The sequence below is a fragment of the Jaculus jaculus genome, chromosome 13, assembly GCF_020740685.1.
Source record: "Jaculus jaculus isolate mJacJac1 chromosome 13, mJacJac1.mat.Y.cur, whole genome shotgun sequence".
In the NCBI taxonomy this organism is placed as follows: domain Eukaryota; kingdom Metazoa; phylum Chordata; class Mammalia; order Rodentia; family Dipodidae; genus Jaculus; species Jaculus jaculus.
In genome coordinates this window covers 93,977,170-93,992,793 of record NC_059114.1, presented here as the reverse complement: position 1 = coordinate 93,992,793, position 15,624 = coordinate 93,977,170, and the positions used below count along the sequence as shown (strand labels likewise).

Below are 15,624 nucleotides of genomic sequence, written 5' to 3'. Positions count from 1 at the left end.
CCTGTCTCTGGGCTGGGTAGGACAGTGGTTGTCTTTTACTTTACTCCCCTTCTGGGTTCCAAGGGATTAGCAGCCTGAATCATGGGATTGCTTGCAACTGATGTGTTCTCTTAGATTGACAGCTGTTGTTTAAAGCCAGGTTTCTACTAATTGAAGACAAACCACAGAATTAGAAGTAGAAGAGGACTTGGATTGCCTCAGCTTGATTCTGCAGGCACGGAAGAGAGCCTGAGTGTGGGAAAGGCTCCAGCATCCCAGAGTAGATTCTTACTCTTTCCTTCTGACATTATGATATTTGCTATTTAAAAAAAGGGCTACAAAATTAAAAAACAGACCCTCCTGTGCATATCCATATGACTTTCTACTCTGTGTCCCATTCCTGAATACCAGTGGTAATCACCAGTTAACAGTGGTTTTCTAGACCTGTGAACTCCATCAACAGATAAATGTACATGTAAATGAATGCATAGGTACATAGTGACATTTTTCATGGAACCACAATTGTGTTTCAATCTTTATTCAACAAGGAAAATTTGGATCCTACAAAAGCAAATGTTAAACTTTTCATGTAATTTAGGGACCTAAGAAGTTCTTCATAAAAGCCTCCTATTTTGTGTTTTTGTTCTTTATATAAACAAAAAAGTATCAAGACTAGCCAAACATTGAGAAGCCTGTCATCAGCCTTAGCAGCAATGACCATGAAGGAACTAAGTACATGCGACCATATAGATACATCCTAGAAGCATGGGGAAGCAAGTAAATACATACATGATGACTGATGCAAATGAATGACATAAAACAGCAATAACTCTGGGCTGAGGGTCGTGTCTGTGAATGCCTCTGGGGTGGCTGGAAGTTCTCTTTGTTCTAGACCTGGTTGACTGCTATATAAATATAGATGTTCACTTTAGAATATTTTAGTTGTACAACTATGTTTTATACATTTTTCTGCATGTAGTCTACCAAAATAATTACTTTTTTTAAAAAAGCTAACGCTTGCCAGGCATGGTGGCACACACCTTTAATCTCAGCACTCAAGATGTCGAGGTAGGAGGATCACTGAGTTTGAGGGCAGCCTGACACAGAGTGAGTTCCAGATCAGCCCGGGCTAGAGTGAGAACCTACTTTGAGCCCCCTCCCCTTCCCCCCCCAAAAGTTAATGCTCAATCCAAAGCACCACAAAAAAACAAAAAATGCTAGGGAACAGATTAACTCATTAGGTATACCTGAAGAACTAGTGAATTACAAGTGCCCATATGTATATCATAGAGGTAAATATACGGACAAATGTAAGAAAGACACAAGGAAAAAATATCCATAGTGATGCTCTTCAGCAGTAATGAAAAACAAGGAGTACCATGGTTAATCTTGTCAACTTGAATGGATGGATAGAAGGAAGCATACAGAAATGCTTCTGGGTATGACTGTTAGGCTTTTCAAAAGACAAATGGGTCAGTGAGTGAAGGCCTGCCTCTAAATGTGGATGACACTGCCCAAGTGGCTAGGAACCTGGATGACTGAAAACAGAGAGGAAACTCACTTAACTCCTGCTAAGTGAGACATCCATCTCAGAAGTACATGCTTTGGATAAAAATGACATTCAAATGCACTTCAAAAAAATTGTTTTGTCCATTTCTTTTTACAAAGAGGCTTGTGTGAGGAGGATGCCTAAAGTCACCATTCCATTCAAGGCTCTAAAGTGCTTCCTATGTATTAACTCCTTTCTATCTCAGTACCAACTTTTGGCATACTATTAAAAAAACGTGGGCATTTTTACCATCATGGAATCAACACAAAGAGAAAAATCAAGTTGGTGGTGGCACAGGCCTGAGGTGGGGGATTGTGAGCCAGGTTAGCCTGGGCTACATAATGAAACTTTGTTCCAAGTGTGTCAATAAATAAATATTAATCAAGTCTAAAGATTAAACAAATTCACACATAAACTTATTTATAATTTTCAGTGATCTCAAAAATAAATAAATAAAACTCCCAAAGGATAAGGAAAACAAATTCAGGAAGATTTGTAAAATTGACCCGTTTTAATTATTTAAAAACAAAAAAATACATTAAATTTCCCTTACCATCTACAATTCAATTATATCCAAACCAGAGTTTCCTGAACAGAAGCAGGAACTACAGCAAGAGCTGAAGACACATGGGGTGAATGCTGAAGATTGGAGTTCCAGCCGTGAGCTGCAAGTCTTCCAATCAAACACTCCAGGGCCATTCCTTTCAGTTTGTGGAAGCACATGTTTCTTAGACTTTAAAACAATTTCATCTCAGACACGAGGTTTCATCAATGATACACAGCTCCATAAAACCAGATTCCCTCTGATAGGAATAAAAAGTAATTTTTTACTTTTGCCTTTTCCTGATGGTATACAGAAGTAAAATTCATCAGATCCATTTAGTAACAAAAGCAAAAAAAAAAAAAAAAAGTAAAAATAAATAAGTAGAATGTCTGGGCTGTGCTGGGTGTTGGTTTCTGCTTATCTTTGAGGATGTAACTTCAAAGAAGTTAAATCACACTTATGTGACTACAATGATTAGTACTAATTGTTTTTAGATGATAAAAAAAAAAATACCAAATAGACATAATAAAGGCCAAAAGCTGTTTTGTTTTAAAACCACAGGTCAATTTTTGCCTCCTACTCCCCAAATACAAATACAAAATGAACACATTGGGATGATAACTCCTTCAGAAATGTGAATTCACCCATCTGCTTGTTTCCCACACAAGGTTCAAGGGGAACAGACATTAGGTTTTCTTAGTAATATTATAGCAGTAACCAGAGGTGTTCAAGGCAGCTTATTTGAGGTCCACTCATCCTTTGAATAGATGTTGGGAAGCATGGCTGTCATCCTCTGACTGCCAATGTCTGAACACATTCAGCTACCATGGAAACTACAAAGGAAGGAAAAATACGTCTATTCCAAGATTCATTTACTGGGATTTTAGAGCGCCCTTTCTTCCACAGAACCTGAGTGGTGATGCTATGCTAGGGGCTGCTGTGTTTTCCGGCATGAGCTCCCATCCTCTGAGGGTCCTGGGAAGGATAGTGGATTGGTCCTGGAGCTCTCATGAAAGGAGGGGGTGGTCCCATTGGGTGGAACATATGTGGCCCAAAGCCTGCACAGGAAAAGAACAGATCTGTTAGCTTTACAGTTTCCTTGACAACTCCAAACCTTCAAATCTTTCTAAGATCAAAACTACCTCCACATACATCAAAACAGACATAGGCTTAAGTAGGTGTCAGTTCACAGGACCTGCTCAGGAATATCTACTGTATTACATTCTTGGTTTTAGAAACTCCTCAGTCCAAAAAGCTCCACAAAACTCAAAACACCTGGTAGTCTGTCTTCTGGCCTCTGCTATTTATTATACATGCCAAATTCCATCAGACAGGAGTCAATCAAGATGTGAGAGGTGAGCAAGAAAGTAGACCATGTCAAGATCCTGTCATTAACCTCAATGTTGATACCAGAATAAAAGGGTGTTCAGAAACAGACCTTTTTTTTTTCAAAGATACAGGATGTCCATTCCAGAAGAACTGGCCACGTGCCATTTCCTCAAAGTGTCCACACTGTCACTGACATTCTCTAGCACAGTACTATAAAAAGTGCTATTCCCTGACAAGGCGGTGAAGCCAAATGGATCTAAATTCCATTAACAAGTATGAGGCATTCACCTGACAGATTTTTGCAAGTCTTTCTAATGAAGAAAGTAGTCCATTGATTTATACCCTGAAAGAGGTCCACACTTCTTAGCCAGGTAATATGCATTTATGAACCAATACCTGCCCATAGCTCACACTCTGAAAAACAGTGCTCTAGGGCATCAGCTAGGATCTAGTTCAGAACAGAAATGTTGGCATATCACTATAATCCAGTTCTTTAGAAAAGTTGTGCCTTTGCTCTCCTTGTTAGCTGGAAGAAAAGTGAAATACCAACAATCGCAACCTATCAGCTTTACTAGTGGTCTCCTACAGGGAAAATGCAACAGACTTGCTGTCTCAGACTTCATAGTGAAGTGCAGAACTTTCATAAGTACTTCTGGGGCCAAGAAGGAAGAAAGCAGTTACCTGGAGGCGGGGGTGGGGCGATCCCAGGGGGAGGAGGGAGGGCAATGTTCACTACAGCTGGAGGACCACTTGGGGGCAGGTTGAAGTAATTGGCAGAGGCTTCTTCTTCTGCTGCAGGAGGAGGAGGAAGAGCTGGAGGACAGAAAACAGCAGATATTTAGAAAAGATAATCAACACCACCATTCTCACAACTTTTATGTCCTGCAGGGAGAAGAGAGCTGCTGTAGGGCTAGGGAGAGCCTGATCTGGGTGTCTCTTGTTGGAGACAGCCTCTCATATAGCCTAGGGTGGCTTCAAACTTGCTACATACCTGAGGATGACCTTGAAAGCCTGTCACCACTTCCTGAGTGCTGGGATTGCAGAAATGTGTGACCACATCAGGTCTTATTTGCTGTTTGAATGAACCCAGGGTTTTATGTATATAGCAAACATTTTATCTGAGCTACATCTCCCATCTCCAGCCCCAGCTATGCGTATTTTCTAACAGAGGAACCAAGGGGTTGACTGAGTTTCTGACATTAACAAGAATTTTACACTTGGGCTGGAGAGATGGTGCAGTGGTTAAAGGTGCTTGCTAGCAAAGCCTGACTGCTCTGGTTCAATTCCTCAATACCCATGTAAAGCAAAACACACAAACAGGCACCTGTGTCTGGCGTTTGTTTGCAGTGGCAAAAGGTCCTGGTGTCTATACTCACTCTTTCTCTCTCTGCTTACAAATAAAAATAAAAAAGAAAATAAAAAAGAAGGGGTGGAGAAATGGGTTAGTGGTTCAGCATTTTGTCTGTGAAGCCTAAGGACCCTGGTTCCCCAGGACACATCAATTTGCCAGATGTACAAGATGGTGCATGTATCTGGATAGAGTTCATTTTCAGTGACAGAAGGCCCTGGTGCAGCCATTCTTTCTCTTTCTTTTTTTCTCTGCCTGTTGCTCACAAATAAGTAATTAAAAATAAATTTAAAAGTTAATAAAAGAATCTTACACTCACCTCCTGGCAGTCCTGGTACAGGTTCTAGCTTGATCCCAGAGTCTGTGGTTCCATCTTTTTCTTTCTCTTTTCCTCTGGCTGCTTGGGATCTGGAGACACAACATGCACATGGAACGTCTGTACTTTAAACTTTATCCCACCTTCTCTTGTACCTGTTTGATCTATTCCTTTAACTTCTTGCCTCCCCTTTAGCAAATACCCTTTTCCTAAAGATGTCAAAGTGCAGTGAAGCTAAGAGCAAAGGGTTCTGAATGCGGAAGGATCTGGGTTCAGAACTAGTGTCCTTACTAAAAAAGGCACAGCGTTTAGCACATGGCGAGGGCTCCATGAAGAGAGCTGTTGCTATTAGCTCGCTTCTCTTTGCTTCCAAGTTGGAAGCACATTCCCCTTTGAACTTGAATGTTAGGGCATTTTACCTCTTATGCAATTATCAGTTTCAAACTTAAAATGGTTATTCTTCTGATTTATCTTCTCCCACAGCTAATCAGTCTGATAGCAGAATCTAGGTATAATGCAATTGTAAACACTTGAATCTACCTCTAATGCCCTGGCATTATACTTGGCCTATAACAGTTGGGTTTCAAAGAAGCAGAGCATTACACCACCACCTCGAAAACATTTCTCAAGCAGGATGCTTCATATATATTATATATATTTTTTCTTTTACTTATTTTATTGGTGGTAGGGTCTTACTCTAGCCCAGGCTGACCTCTGTAGTTACTCTGTAGTCCTAGCCTGGCCTTGAACTCACAGCAATCCTCCTACCTCAGCCTCTAAAGTTCTGGGACTAAAGATGTGCACCACCACAACACCTGGCCCAACATTGTTGCACAGCTTCATTCCTACCTTCCCCATTTCACATTGAGTCTGCGGCCATTGACGATCAGCTTATTAAAGGACTTCTCAGCAGCCACCTCCGCAGCCTGCCGCGTGGCAAACTGGATGAAGGCACACTGTTGCCTCTGTACAACAGTGATGGTGCGGATCTCTCCAAACTGGTAGAAGTGATTTCTGAAGGGACACAGGCCAAGGAAAATGGGTCAGCAACCCAGATATAGGGATGGAGATGGACTACAAACTCCTCTGAGTCACTACTAGAAAGATGTGCCCCATGGGCATGCACCTAATTGTTGTAGCTTTCCCCTTTACCTTGTTCTACCAGAAATGAAAGATGAAAAGAACAAGTAAATACAGGTTCATTTTTTTTTTCCTATGGAGAAATGGGGGATCTCAATTCTGATCCCAGCTAAGGCAATGGCAAACTATAGTTAGTCAAAGATGCTTTCTGAAATGGAGCCTCACTATGTTATTATGCAGGTTAGTCTTGAACTCAAGTGATCCTCCTGCCTTGGCTTCCTAAATAGGTGAGACTGCAGGCACTTGTCACCATGTCTGACTCTGAAGCAGGAATGTTTAAAAAATGTTTAAGGGGGTTGGAGAGATGGCTTAGTGGTTAAGTGCTTGCCTGTGAAGCCCCAGGACCCACATAAGCCAGACACAGAAGGTGGTGCATAGATCTGGAGCTTCTTTTCAGTGGCTGGAGCCCCAGGTATGCCCATTCTCTCTCTCTCTCTCTCTCCTCTGTCGTTCTCAAATAAATGAACAAAAAAAAAAAAAAAAATTAAATCTTTTAAAAAATGTTTAAGGTTAATGGGGCATGGTTCATTTGCTTAGCAAGTGTGAGGCTCTGGGTTCAATCCCTAGGTATATAAACAAACACTAAGCAGATAAATAAAGTTAAATATATTTATAGTTGAAAGATAAACAAAAGACAGAAGTGGTGGCATATGACTGTGATCTTAGCTCTGGGGAGAAGGAGGTAGGCGGATCTCAAGTTCAAAGCAAGCCTGAGTTACAAGACTGATTTCAAAAGAATTTTGGGGGGCTAGAGAGATGGCTTAGTGGTTAAGGTGCTTGCCCACAAAGCCCAGGTTCAATTCCCCAGTACCACGTAAGCCTGTGCAGAGGGTGGCTAGAGGCCCTGGTGTGCCCATTCTATCTGCCTCTTTCTCTCTCTCATAAATAAATAAATATCTTAAAAGATTATTATTATTATTATTATTATTATTTTCTCTAAGCCTTTTACAGAAATGCAACTGGCTCCTGGGAACTAATTAGATCACTTAGATAAGGTTTAATGGAGAGAAGATACTAGAAGCAGGAGTTTCTTCTCCACTTAATCTTTGTGGAAGGGGTAATTCCATTACTATATGCCCAGATGTTTCATGTAGCCAAGCATAATTTAAGCCAAAAATAATACATATTGATCAAATAATAGTCTCTTCTAAAAAGTCTACAATTTAAGCCATCAGAATTTTAGGATCACAAAGCTCTCCACTCTACATAATTACTCATACTTGGATATTTGCTATCCTTTAAAAATTCTAATTGGGTATTAGGTCCCAGGCATGACTACCCTAAGTAAGGATGGAGAAGCACTCTTGATGAACACGGGTACTCTGGCATCATCACATGATAAAGGACATTTCATAAACCTCAAGCTAGCATGAGATCAACTAAGTGCCTAAAGAAACACATACTTATCATGTTTGCCTGTTTTTTTTTTTCTTTTTGTACATCAATTATTCCAAGGCAGTTAAAGGCAAAAAGAGCTCTTGAAATTATACCCACAAACCTGAGATCTGTCTCAGTAATGGTATCACCCAGACCACCAACATAGAGTGTAGTGATAGTCTTATCCTCTGGTGGGTCCAGACGAGGCATGGTTGAAGCCCGCTTTAGAAGCTTATCTGCTACAGGGTCATTGATTCCATAATACCGGTCTTTAATATTCTGATCAGCAAGGGGGTCATCTGGATCTGTAGGCTTCTCGTGTCTAGGATTCACAAAAGAGTAACACATGAAGGTATAACAAAGACAGAAAATGCTGGCACTACTCTACAGTAGCTACACAGTAAACTTCTAACTATATACCCTGAAATGCCTTCAAACTACAAACCATGTCTAACACCAAATACTTTTATCAAATGTATCACCTCAAGACTTCCTGGACTTCTAGATAATTTATTTAAAGGGCCATTTAGGATTTAAGAGAATCTTTTTAAAGCTATGAACTTTACCCCAGAAAAAGGGCATATATTTTTTAGGGAGTTGCAGAACCCCTAATGCAGATGCATGGCAGTCTTGACTTATAATATACATAGTTTTAAGTTGAGTCTTGTTTTGACTCAACTATACATTGAAATTCAAGCCATTGATACACTGACACGAAATTATTTTGAACAGAAACTTTAAGATCAGCACCCACATCATATGGCATAGCAATTTAGCATCTCAAGGCTTAGTCAGAAAGTACAATTTAATCAAACTCTTGTAAATCAAATCATTCTATGATAAGATATTCTACATGTTTTACGAGCTTTATGTTTTAAAACACAAATAGTTTATGTCAGCATCTCCTACTTTAACATAACAAATTGTCTGAAAGCAAATACTGAAAGTGAGGCTCAGTTCTTGCCTGTATGGACATTCTTCTCCTCTCTTACATTCTCCTTTCACCCAGAAAGAACAAATGTGGGGCCGATTCCTTTTGTAGTAGGGTGTGGTCCGTGCCAGTTTGAGAAGCATGTCACTGGTAGATGTAGCTTTCCCCAACATGCCAACTGGTCGTGTTCCATCAGAGTTTGAAATCTGCATGGGGGTGACAAGTTTACAGCTGTCAATTCATTTTTTTCCCTCTTGCTTCAAATATAAAGCTACATCAAGCATAAGGCACTAGGTTCATTTACAAATACCATATACATAGCCTGCTCCCATCTCACACAAAATAATGACATCAGCCAGGTGTGATGGTACATGCCTTTCATCCCAGCACTTGGGAGGTAGGTGGATTATTTTGAGTTTGAGGCCACCCTGAGACTACATCATGAATTCTAGGTCTGCCTGAACTACAGCAAGATCCTACCTGGAAAAATCAAAAAACAAAACAAAACAAAAATACACACACACATATGACACTAGCAAAGTAGCAGCAAGGGCCGGGAAGATAGCTCAGTAGTAAAAGATGTCTGCTTGCAAAGCATGCCAGCCTGGGTTCAAATGCCAAGCCACCCAAGTAAGCCAGATACCAAAAAGTGGCACAAGTATATGGTACCGTTTATAATTGCAAAAGGTTCTGGCACACGTGTGTGTGTTTACATGTATGTGGAAATAAATCAAGTAGCAACATACTTCTCTCTCCATATTCTGTGTGTAGTACTCTTTGTTGACATCTGACTTTGGCATGTCATCTTTAAACGACAATCCTGCATCACGAACCTGGATGGGTAGGCCTGGTAGAAAGCAATAGGGGGTGAAAAAAAACAAAACAAAACCTCAGGTATGTTTGCACATACCAATGCTGAATAAGTACACAGAACACACACACACACACACACACACACACACACACACACCCTGCTCTTTTCTTTTCTACTTGTTAGCAGACATTTTGCTATATTTTTATTCAAACTCTTCAATACTATCAGGCTAATGCTAAACAGAATTCTAAGAAACTGTCCAATTTCTGAGCTGTCATGAAATCTGGTGAGGTGACTGTTTTAGGAAATCTTTTAAATGAATAAACTTTGGTCATGGCCAGCTTTGATCTATAAATTAACAGTGTATCTAGTTTTCATTATAACACTATTTACTTAGAATACATGTAACATTGATTGTTCTATTTAGGCTGGTTGTAAAGATCCTAAGGATACTCACAGTCATGTTATAGGTCACCATATTCTGGGCCAGAATTCACCATAACAAGCTTATAAATAAAGTACTAACCAACATATGGCCAGGACTGATTAGGAGAGCAGCTGTCTGAACTTAACACATAGAACACTCACACATTTTCCTCCCCTTTCCTCCTCCCCTTTTATTGAGGCAGAGCCTTACTATAGCCTGGGCTGACGTAGAATACACACACTCTAACCCCAGCTGGCTTTGAATTTACAGTGCCTCTCCTACCCCAGCTTCCCTAGTGCTGGGATTATAGGTGTGAGCCATCACTCCTGCCTATAAATTTTGGTTGGTTAATTACTTTTGCAAAAGAAAAATTGCAAAGGGAAAAGGTCACTTAAAAAAAAATTTCTTGGGCTGGAGATGGCTTAGCGGTTAAGCGCTTGCCTGTGAAGCCTAAGGATCCTGGTTCGAGGCTCGATTCTCCAGGACCCACGTTAGCCAGATGCACAAGGGGGCGCATGCGTCTGGAGTTCGTTTGCAGTGGCCGGAGGCCCTGGCGTGCCCATTCTGTCTCTCTGTCTATCTGCCTCTTTCTCTCTCTCTCTGTCAGTTTCAAATAAATAAAAATAAACAAAAATTTAAAAAAAAATTTCTTGCCAGGTGTGGTGGTGCACTCCTTTAATCCCAGCACTTAGGAGGCAGAGATAGGAGGATAGCTGTGAGTTCAAGGCCAGTCTGGGACTACAGAGTGAGTTCCATCCAGGTCTGCCTGGGCTAGAGTGAGCTTGTACCTAGGGGAAAAAAAAATCTCAAAAGCAGTTGTTCTGAAACAGTAGTAAAACACTGGCCCTAGCACAATTGTGAAAGAGTGCGAAAGCCTATTAACCTAAGATTGTCGAACTGGGATTATGGAAAAGCTCTGCATCAAGAAAAAAGCCCAGGCAAAAAAATTACTTATCCTATGATGATTGTCTTTTACTTCAACTTGATTACAGAAATGGAGGTAAAAGCTAGTTCTGATGGTTTGCTAATTGTTCCTTAAATTTTTAGTATTGCTCAGGAGCATTCTAGTGTAATTATGATTCTCTTTCCTGAGAAAAGCAGACCACAGCAAACATTCCAAAGTGGGACTAGAATTAGAGATAGGAAGAAGAATGGTCTGCTGTTTAGGGAACCTGCACACTTTCAGATCTTTTGGAAATGGCAAACATACCATACTCTAGGTCTAACAGGCAGGTTTGACAAACATTCTTCAATTTACTGCAGGTTTGGCACACTTCAGTCTTCTTGAAGCGCATGCGGACCCCAGGACACCAGCGAAACACTGTGAATGGCCTGGCACAGATCTGAACACACAGCAAGAGCAACAGAGTGTTAATGAACCTGACCTAGACAATCAGTCCAGGAGATTTACTAGCAATGGGGAGTAGGAGTTGAAGAGAGAATTCCTGAATCTAGGAATAATAAGAGACTTCACCTAGTCTAAATGGCACCTAGATGTTTCAATCAGATTTACTTTTCTTCTTCAAATAGTTTGTATAGTACAGAAATAAATCATTCAAAGTCCTCTCACCCTAGAGGTAAACAACATTAATAATCTGACCCTTTATCTTTTTTTAGGAGAGAGGGAAGAGGGAACCATGTAATGTCACAGAATTCTTAGACAATATTTTAATTGCTATGACCTTCTTCCTCAGCTGAAATGCACATCTGCAGTCATAAAACACTTAGTATACAAATTCAGAGTGTTCAGTGCCAATTCAGACACCTGTTTATGGATCTCTGCATTAGACAGGTCCTTTTTTTTTTCCTCCCACACAAATAGTTACCAATGACTATATTAATGACATAGAAATCTGTATAGCACTGACTTTTACTAGAGGAGCTTTAGCTTAGAAAGCTAAAAGCCAATTTGGTACAGAAAAGAAGGAAAAAGAGATGGAGTGAGGAGGCAGAAGAAATCATTCTTAATAGGCATACTTACTTTACATTCTTTCCCATACTTTTCTTTGGTCTGAAATAAAAAAGAAATGGAGTTACAGGAAGAAGAAGAAGAAAAAAAAAAAAAAACCCAAATCCAAGATGTTTACTTTTTTCCCTCTAAGTAAGAAACAAGATACATGTCTTGAGATCCCTGACATTAAACAACAAAACAAAAAACAAGGGGCTAGAGTAAGGAATATATTCTAACAACATGCTATGAGTTATAACTTTCAAGTCTACATATGGCCCTGATACCAAGTAAGCATTCACTTACGACTCCTAAGAACTAAAATTCCTGGGCTGGAGAGATGGCTTAGTGGTTGAGGCGCTTGGCTGCAAAGACAAAGAGACCATGTTTGATTCCCCAGGACTCAGAGAAAGCCAGACACTCAAGGTGCTGTATGTGTCTGGAGTTCGCCTGCAGTAGTTGGAGGCTGTAGAATGCCATTTCTCTCTCAAATAAATACAATATTAAAATTCTTGAGCCAGGAATGGTGGTGCACGCCTTTGATCCTAGCATTTACAAGGCAGAAGTAGGATTGTCATGAGTTCAAGTCCAGCCTGAGACTACATAGTGAATTCCAGGGTAGCCTGGGCTAGAGTGCGACCTTATGTTGAAAAAAAAAAAAACAACACAAAACAAAATTAAAATTCTAAATGGTTTCCACAGTCTCCAAGGAAGATGAAGCCATAGCCCTTTTTCAGAGTTTGCCCAGAAGGTGATTACTTTAGAGTCACCTTGAAAATATGCCCCAAACAGTCCAGGTTGACTTGGAATTTACTATGTAGTCTCAGGCTGGCCTCAAACTCACAGTGAGTGTTGCCTCTACCTGTTTCCCAAGTGCTGGGATTAAGGGCATGCGACATCACGCCTGGCATGCCCTGAATATATTAAAAATCTGTTTCCGGGCTGGAGAGATGGCTTAGCGGTTAAGTGCTTGCCTGTGAAGCCTAAAGGACCCCGGTTCGAGGCTCGGTTCCCCAGGTCCCACGTTAGCCAGATGCACAAGGGGGCGCACGCGTCTGGAGTTCGTTTGCAGAGGCTGGAAGCCCTGGCGCGCCCGTTCTCTCTCTCCCCCTCTATCTTTCTTTCTCTCTGTGTCTGTCGCTCTCAAATAAATAAATAAATAATTAAAAAAAATCTGTTTCCATTAAGCCATTCAGACATATTGAACATAAAAAAAATCAGCGTCTCTGAGGCAAACCACAACAATACAACCTTAAACTAAGCATTGTTGCTACTTCAGGATAGGGAGAGCTTTATGACAAATAGACTACACAGTAGAATGGCTGAAAGACTTATGACTAGTATTCAGGAACTAGTGGCATGTGAAAAGACATAAAGCCTCTGAACCTTTGGTCAAAAGACCTACTTACTTAGTACACAGTTCAACAAATATTAGCTGTCATTATGAGTACTCCGTTACAGGGTTATTGCTGCATTTCTAAGTGGGGAAGTAAGCATGACAGTTTTTTGTACATCGTCCTGCGCTTTGGGTTAGTAAAAGATCACCATTTCTTCTAATGGCTGAGAAAAACAGTAGACGGTGTGCAAGCACCACAGTACAGACAGGCCACGGACAAAATTCCGCTTCACACGCGACACTCACCATTCGGATGTATGGATTTTCTCCAAGACACGTCTGGCACAGGATAGGGAAGTCCTGGATAAAGTGAGAAAGGTGGTTGAGAAGCCATCATCTCCAAGGAGCCTACGCTCCCGGTCACTGTCCTGGGGAGCGGGATAGGAAGGGAGCGAGGAGCAGGACGCGCGGGAACCCCAGCTCCGGCCGGCGCCGGGCGGGGCGGGGCGGGGGGCGCCGGCGGCACTTCCGGCAGGGCGGGAGGGGTTACCAGCGCCGGAGGGGAACGGCGGGCGGCGCCGGACGCGGCCGTTCTCGGGCGGGCGGGCCGCTCCGCACGCCGCAGCAGGCGGCTCCCGCCTCCTCCGGCCGCGCAGCTAGGCCGCGCCGCCGCTCCCGTCGGCTCCCCTCGCCGCCCTGGTCCCGCCCGCTGGCCGCACGGGCCGGCCTCGCCGCCCGCCGTTCCCCGCCGGCGCGCACTCACCGCATCCTCCCAGTTCTGCCTGTTGTAGGTGTTGGAACCCAGCGACGTCGCCATCTTGAGCGTCCCGAGGCACCACTGCCTTCCGACTGGGGCCGAGGACCGCCACAATCCCGTCATGCCCCGCGGCGGGCGGCGCCCGCTGTGACGTAACGCGCGCGGCCCGGGTGAGGCCTGCGCGTCACCGCTTCGCCGGCTCCGGGCTCTTTCCATTGAACCGCTGCAGCCCCGAGCCCCACCCCTTTCCCGAAGCTTCTAGTGCGCGTCTACTGAGGAAGAAAAGCCACGAACGCACGTGATTTCCTTAACAGTCGGCCTAAGCGGGCATGGTGGTGCTCGCCTTTAATTCCACAACCGGGAGGCAGAGGTAGGAAGTTCGCTTTCAGTTCGAGGCCACCCTGGAACTACAGAGTGAGTTCCAGGTAAGCCTGGGCTAGAGTGAGAGCCTACCTCAAAAAAGCAAAACAAAAACACCTCCCCCTTAAAAAAAAAAAAAAGCCAGCTGGAATAATAAAGGAATAAGTAACGAAGGAGGGGTTGAAACAGCATTAGCTACTACTGCGCACTTCAGCCCAATGGTGGGCTGACGCCAGTGTGTTTTCACCCAATAACATTTCTGTAGGGTTGCCAGATTTAGCACACAAAAATACAGAACACGAGGTTAAGTTGAATCTTGGTCTAGTCACTTCACTATAAATATGCTGGGGGCATATGTGGGTTGTACTAGGAGAAAATTTGTCGTCCGAAGTTTACATTTAACTAGGTGGCCTGTCTTTTGTCTTGCCACTCCTATCCAAGTATGTGGATCTTCTTTTATGGAAAAGGAAATTGAAGTTTAGAGCCCATTAACCTCTTGATTGCACCTGTAAAAGCGGTGGAGCCACAAATCTAGATGTTAGTAATGTTTTCCACCTTCTTGACATGAAAACGGTCTTATAGATGAACAGTGTTGCACTTTTTTTGGGGGGGGTTTCGAGGTAGGGTCTCACTCTGGTCCAGGCTGACCTGGAATTAACTCTGTAGTCTCAGGGTGGCCTCGAACTCAGGCAATCCTCCTACCTCTGCCTCCCAAGTGCTGGGATTAAAGGCGTGCGCCACCACGCCCGGCGTGTTGCACTTTTAGAACTCCTAACCATTCTCCAAAATTTTATAAACATTCTAATACAATTTCCTTCCTTCCATCCATTCTTCCTCCCTCCGTCTGTCTCTTCCCCTTTTTCTCCCTCATTCATCTCTTTGGCGGTACTGGAGTTTGAACTCAGTGTTTCCCACATACTAGACAAGTGTCCTAATGCTGTTTACCCATCCCTTTATATTTTTATTTTGAGGAAGGGATCTTACTAAATTGGCTAGCTGGCCTTGAACTTGCCATCTTCCAGCCTCAGCCTCCCAAGTGGCTAAGATTACAGATCTGTACCACTAGGCCCAGTCATTTTCATATTCTATTTATCATCAAACTGCTTACTAGATTTATTAAAAGTACCTCATTAAAACAATTTAAAGTATAACAATCAGTAAAGATTTACTTGTACAATTATGAATTCTTGGATTATTCACAAATACAGAATAATTTGATCATCTCAAAATTTCCTTGTGCGTGCAGGAAATTTGCTTATTCCATACCAATGGCTGCTTTGGATTCTGTCACTATCCAGATGCTCTTGGACTTAGGGTAGGGTTATGTCTTGATGAACCCTTGTGTGGAGTATGATCAGTGTGGTGAACTGTGCTGGGTTTGGCTTTGTTATTGTGATGGTCAGCTGCAACTGAAACTTGTTATCATATTCTTGCTAGGTTTGTAGGAGGATAAAGGGGTTCTCTGTTAT

General features: G+C 42.3%; 1 protein-coding gene across 1 annotated transcript; it reads right to left on the bottom strand.

Annotated features, from left to right (window-relative positions):
* Positions 1 to 2,016: 2,016 nt before the first annotated feature.
* Rbm22 (RNA binding motif protein 22) lies at positions 2,017 to 13,925 on the bottom strand. Its single transcript, XM_004652546.2, has 11 exons — positions 13,802 to 13,925; positions 13,345 to 13,398; positions 11,736 to 11,765; positions 10,965 to 11,097; positions 9,260 to 9,360; positions 8,547 to 8,719; positions 7,704 to 7,904; positions 5,915 to 6,079; positions 5,069 to 5,157; positions 4,083 to 4,214; positions 2,017 to 3,130 (listed from the first exon to the last, which is right to left on the bottom strand). Exons 1-11 carry the CDS (start codon positions 13,916 to 13,918, stop codon positions 3,000 to 3,002), a joined length of 1,326 nt encoding a protein of 441 aa, XP_004652603.2. The 5' UTR covers positions 13,919 to 13,925; the 3' UTR covers positions 2,017 to 2,999.
* Positions 13,926 to 15,624: the final 1,699 nt, after the last annotated feature.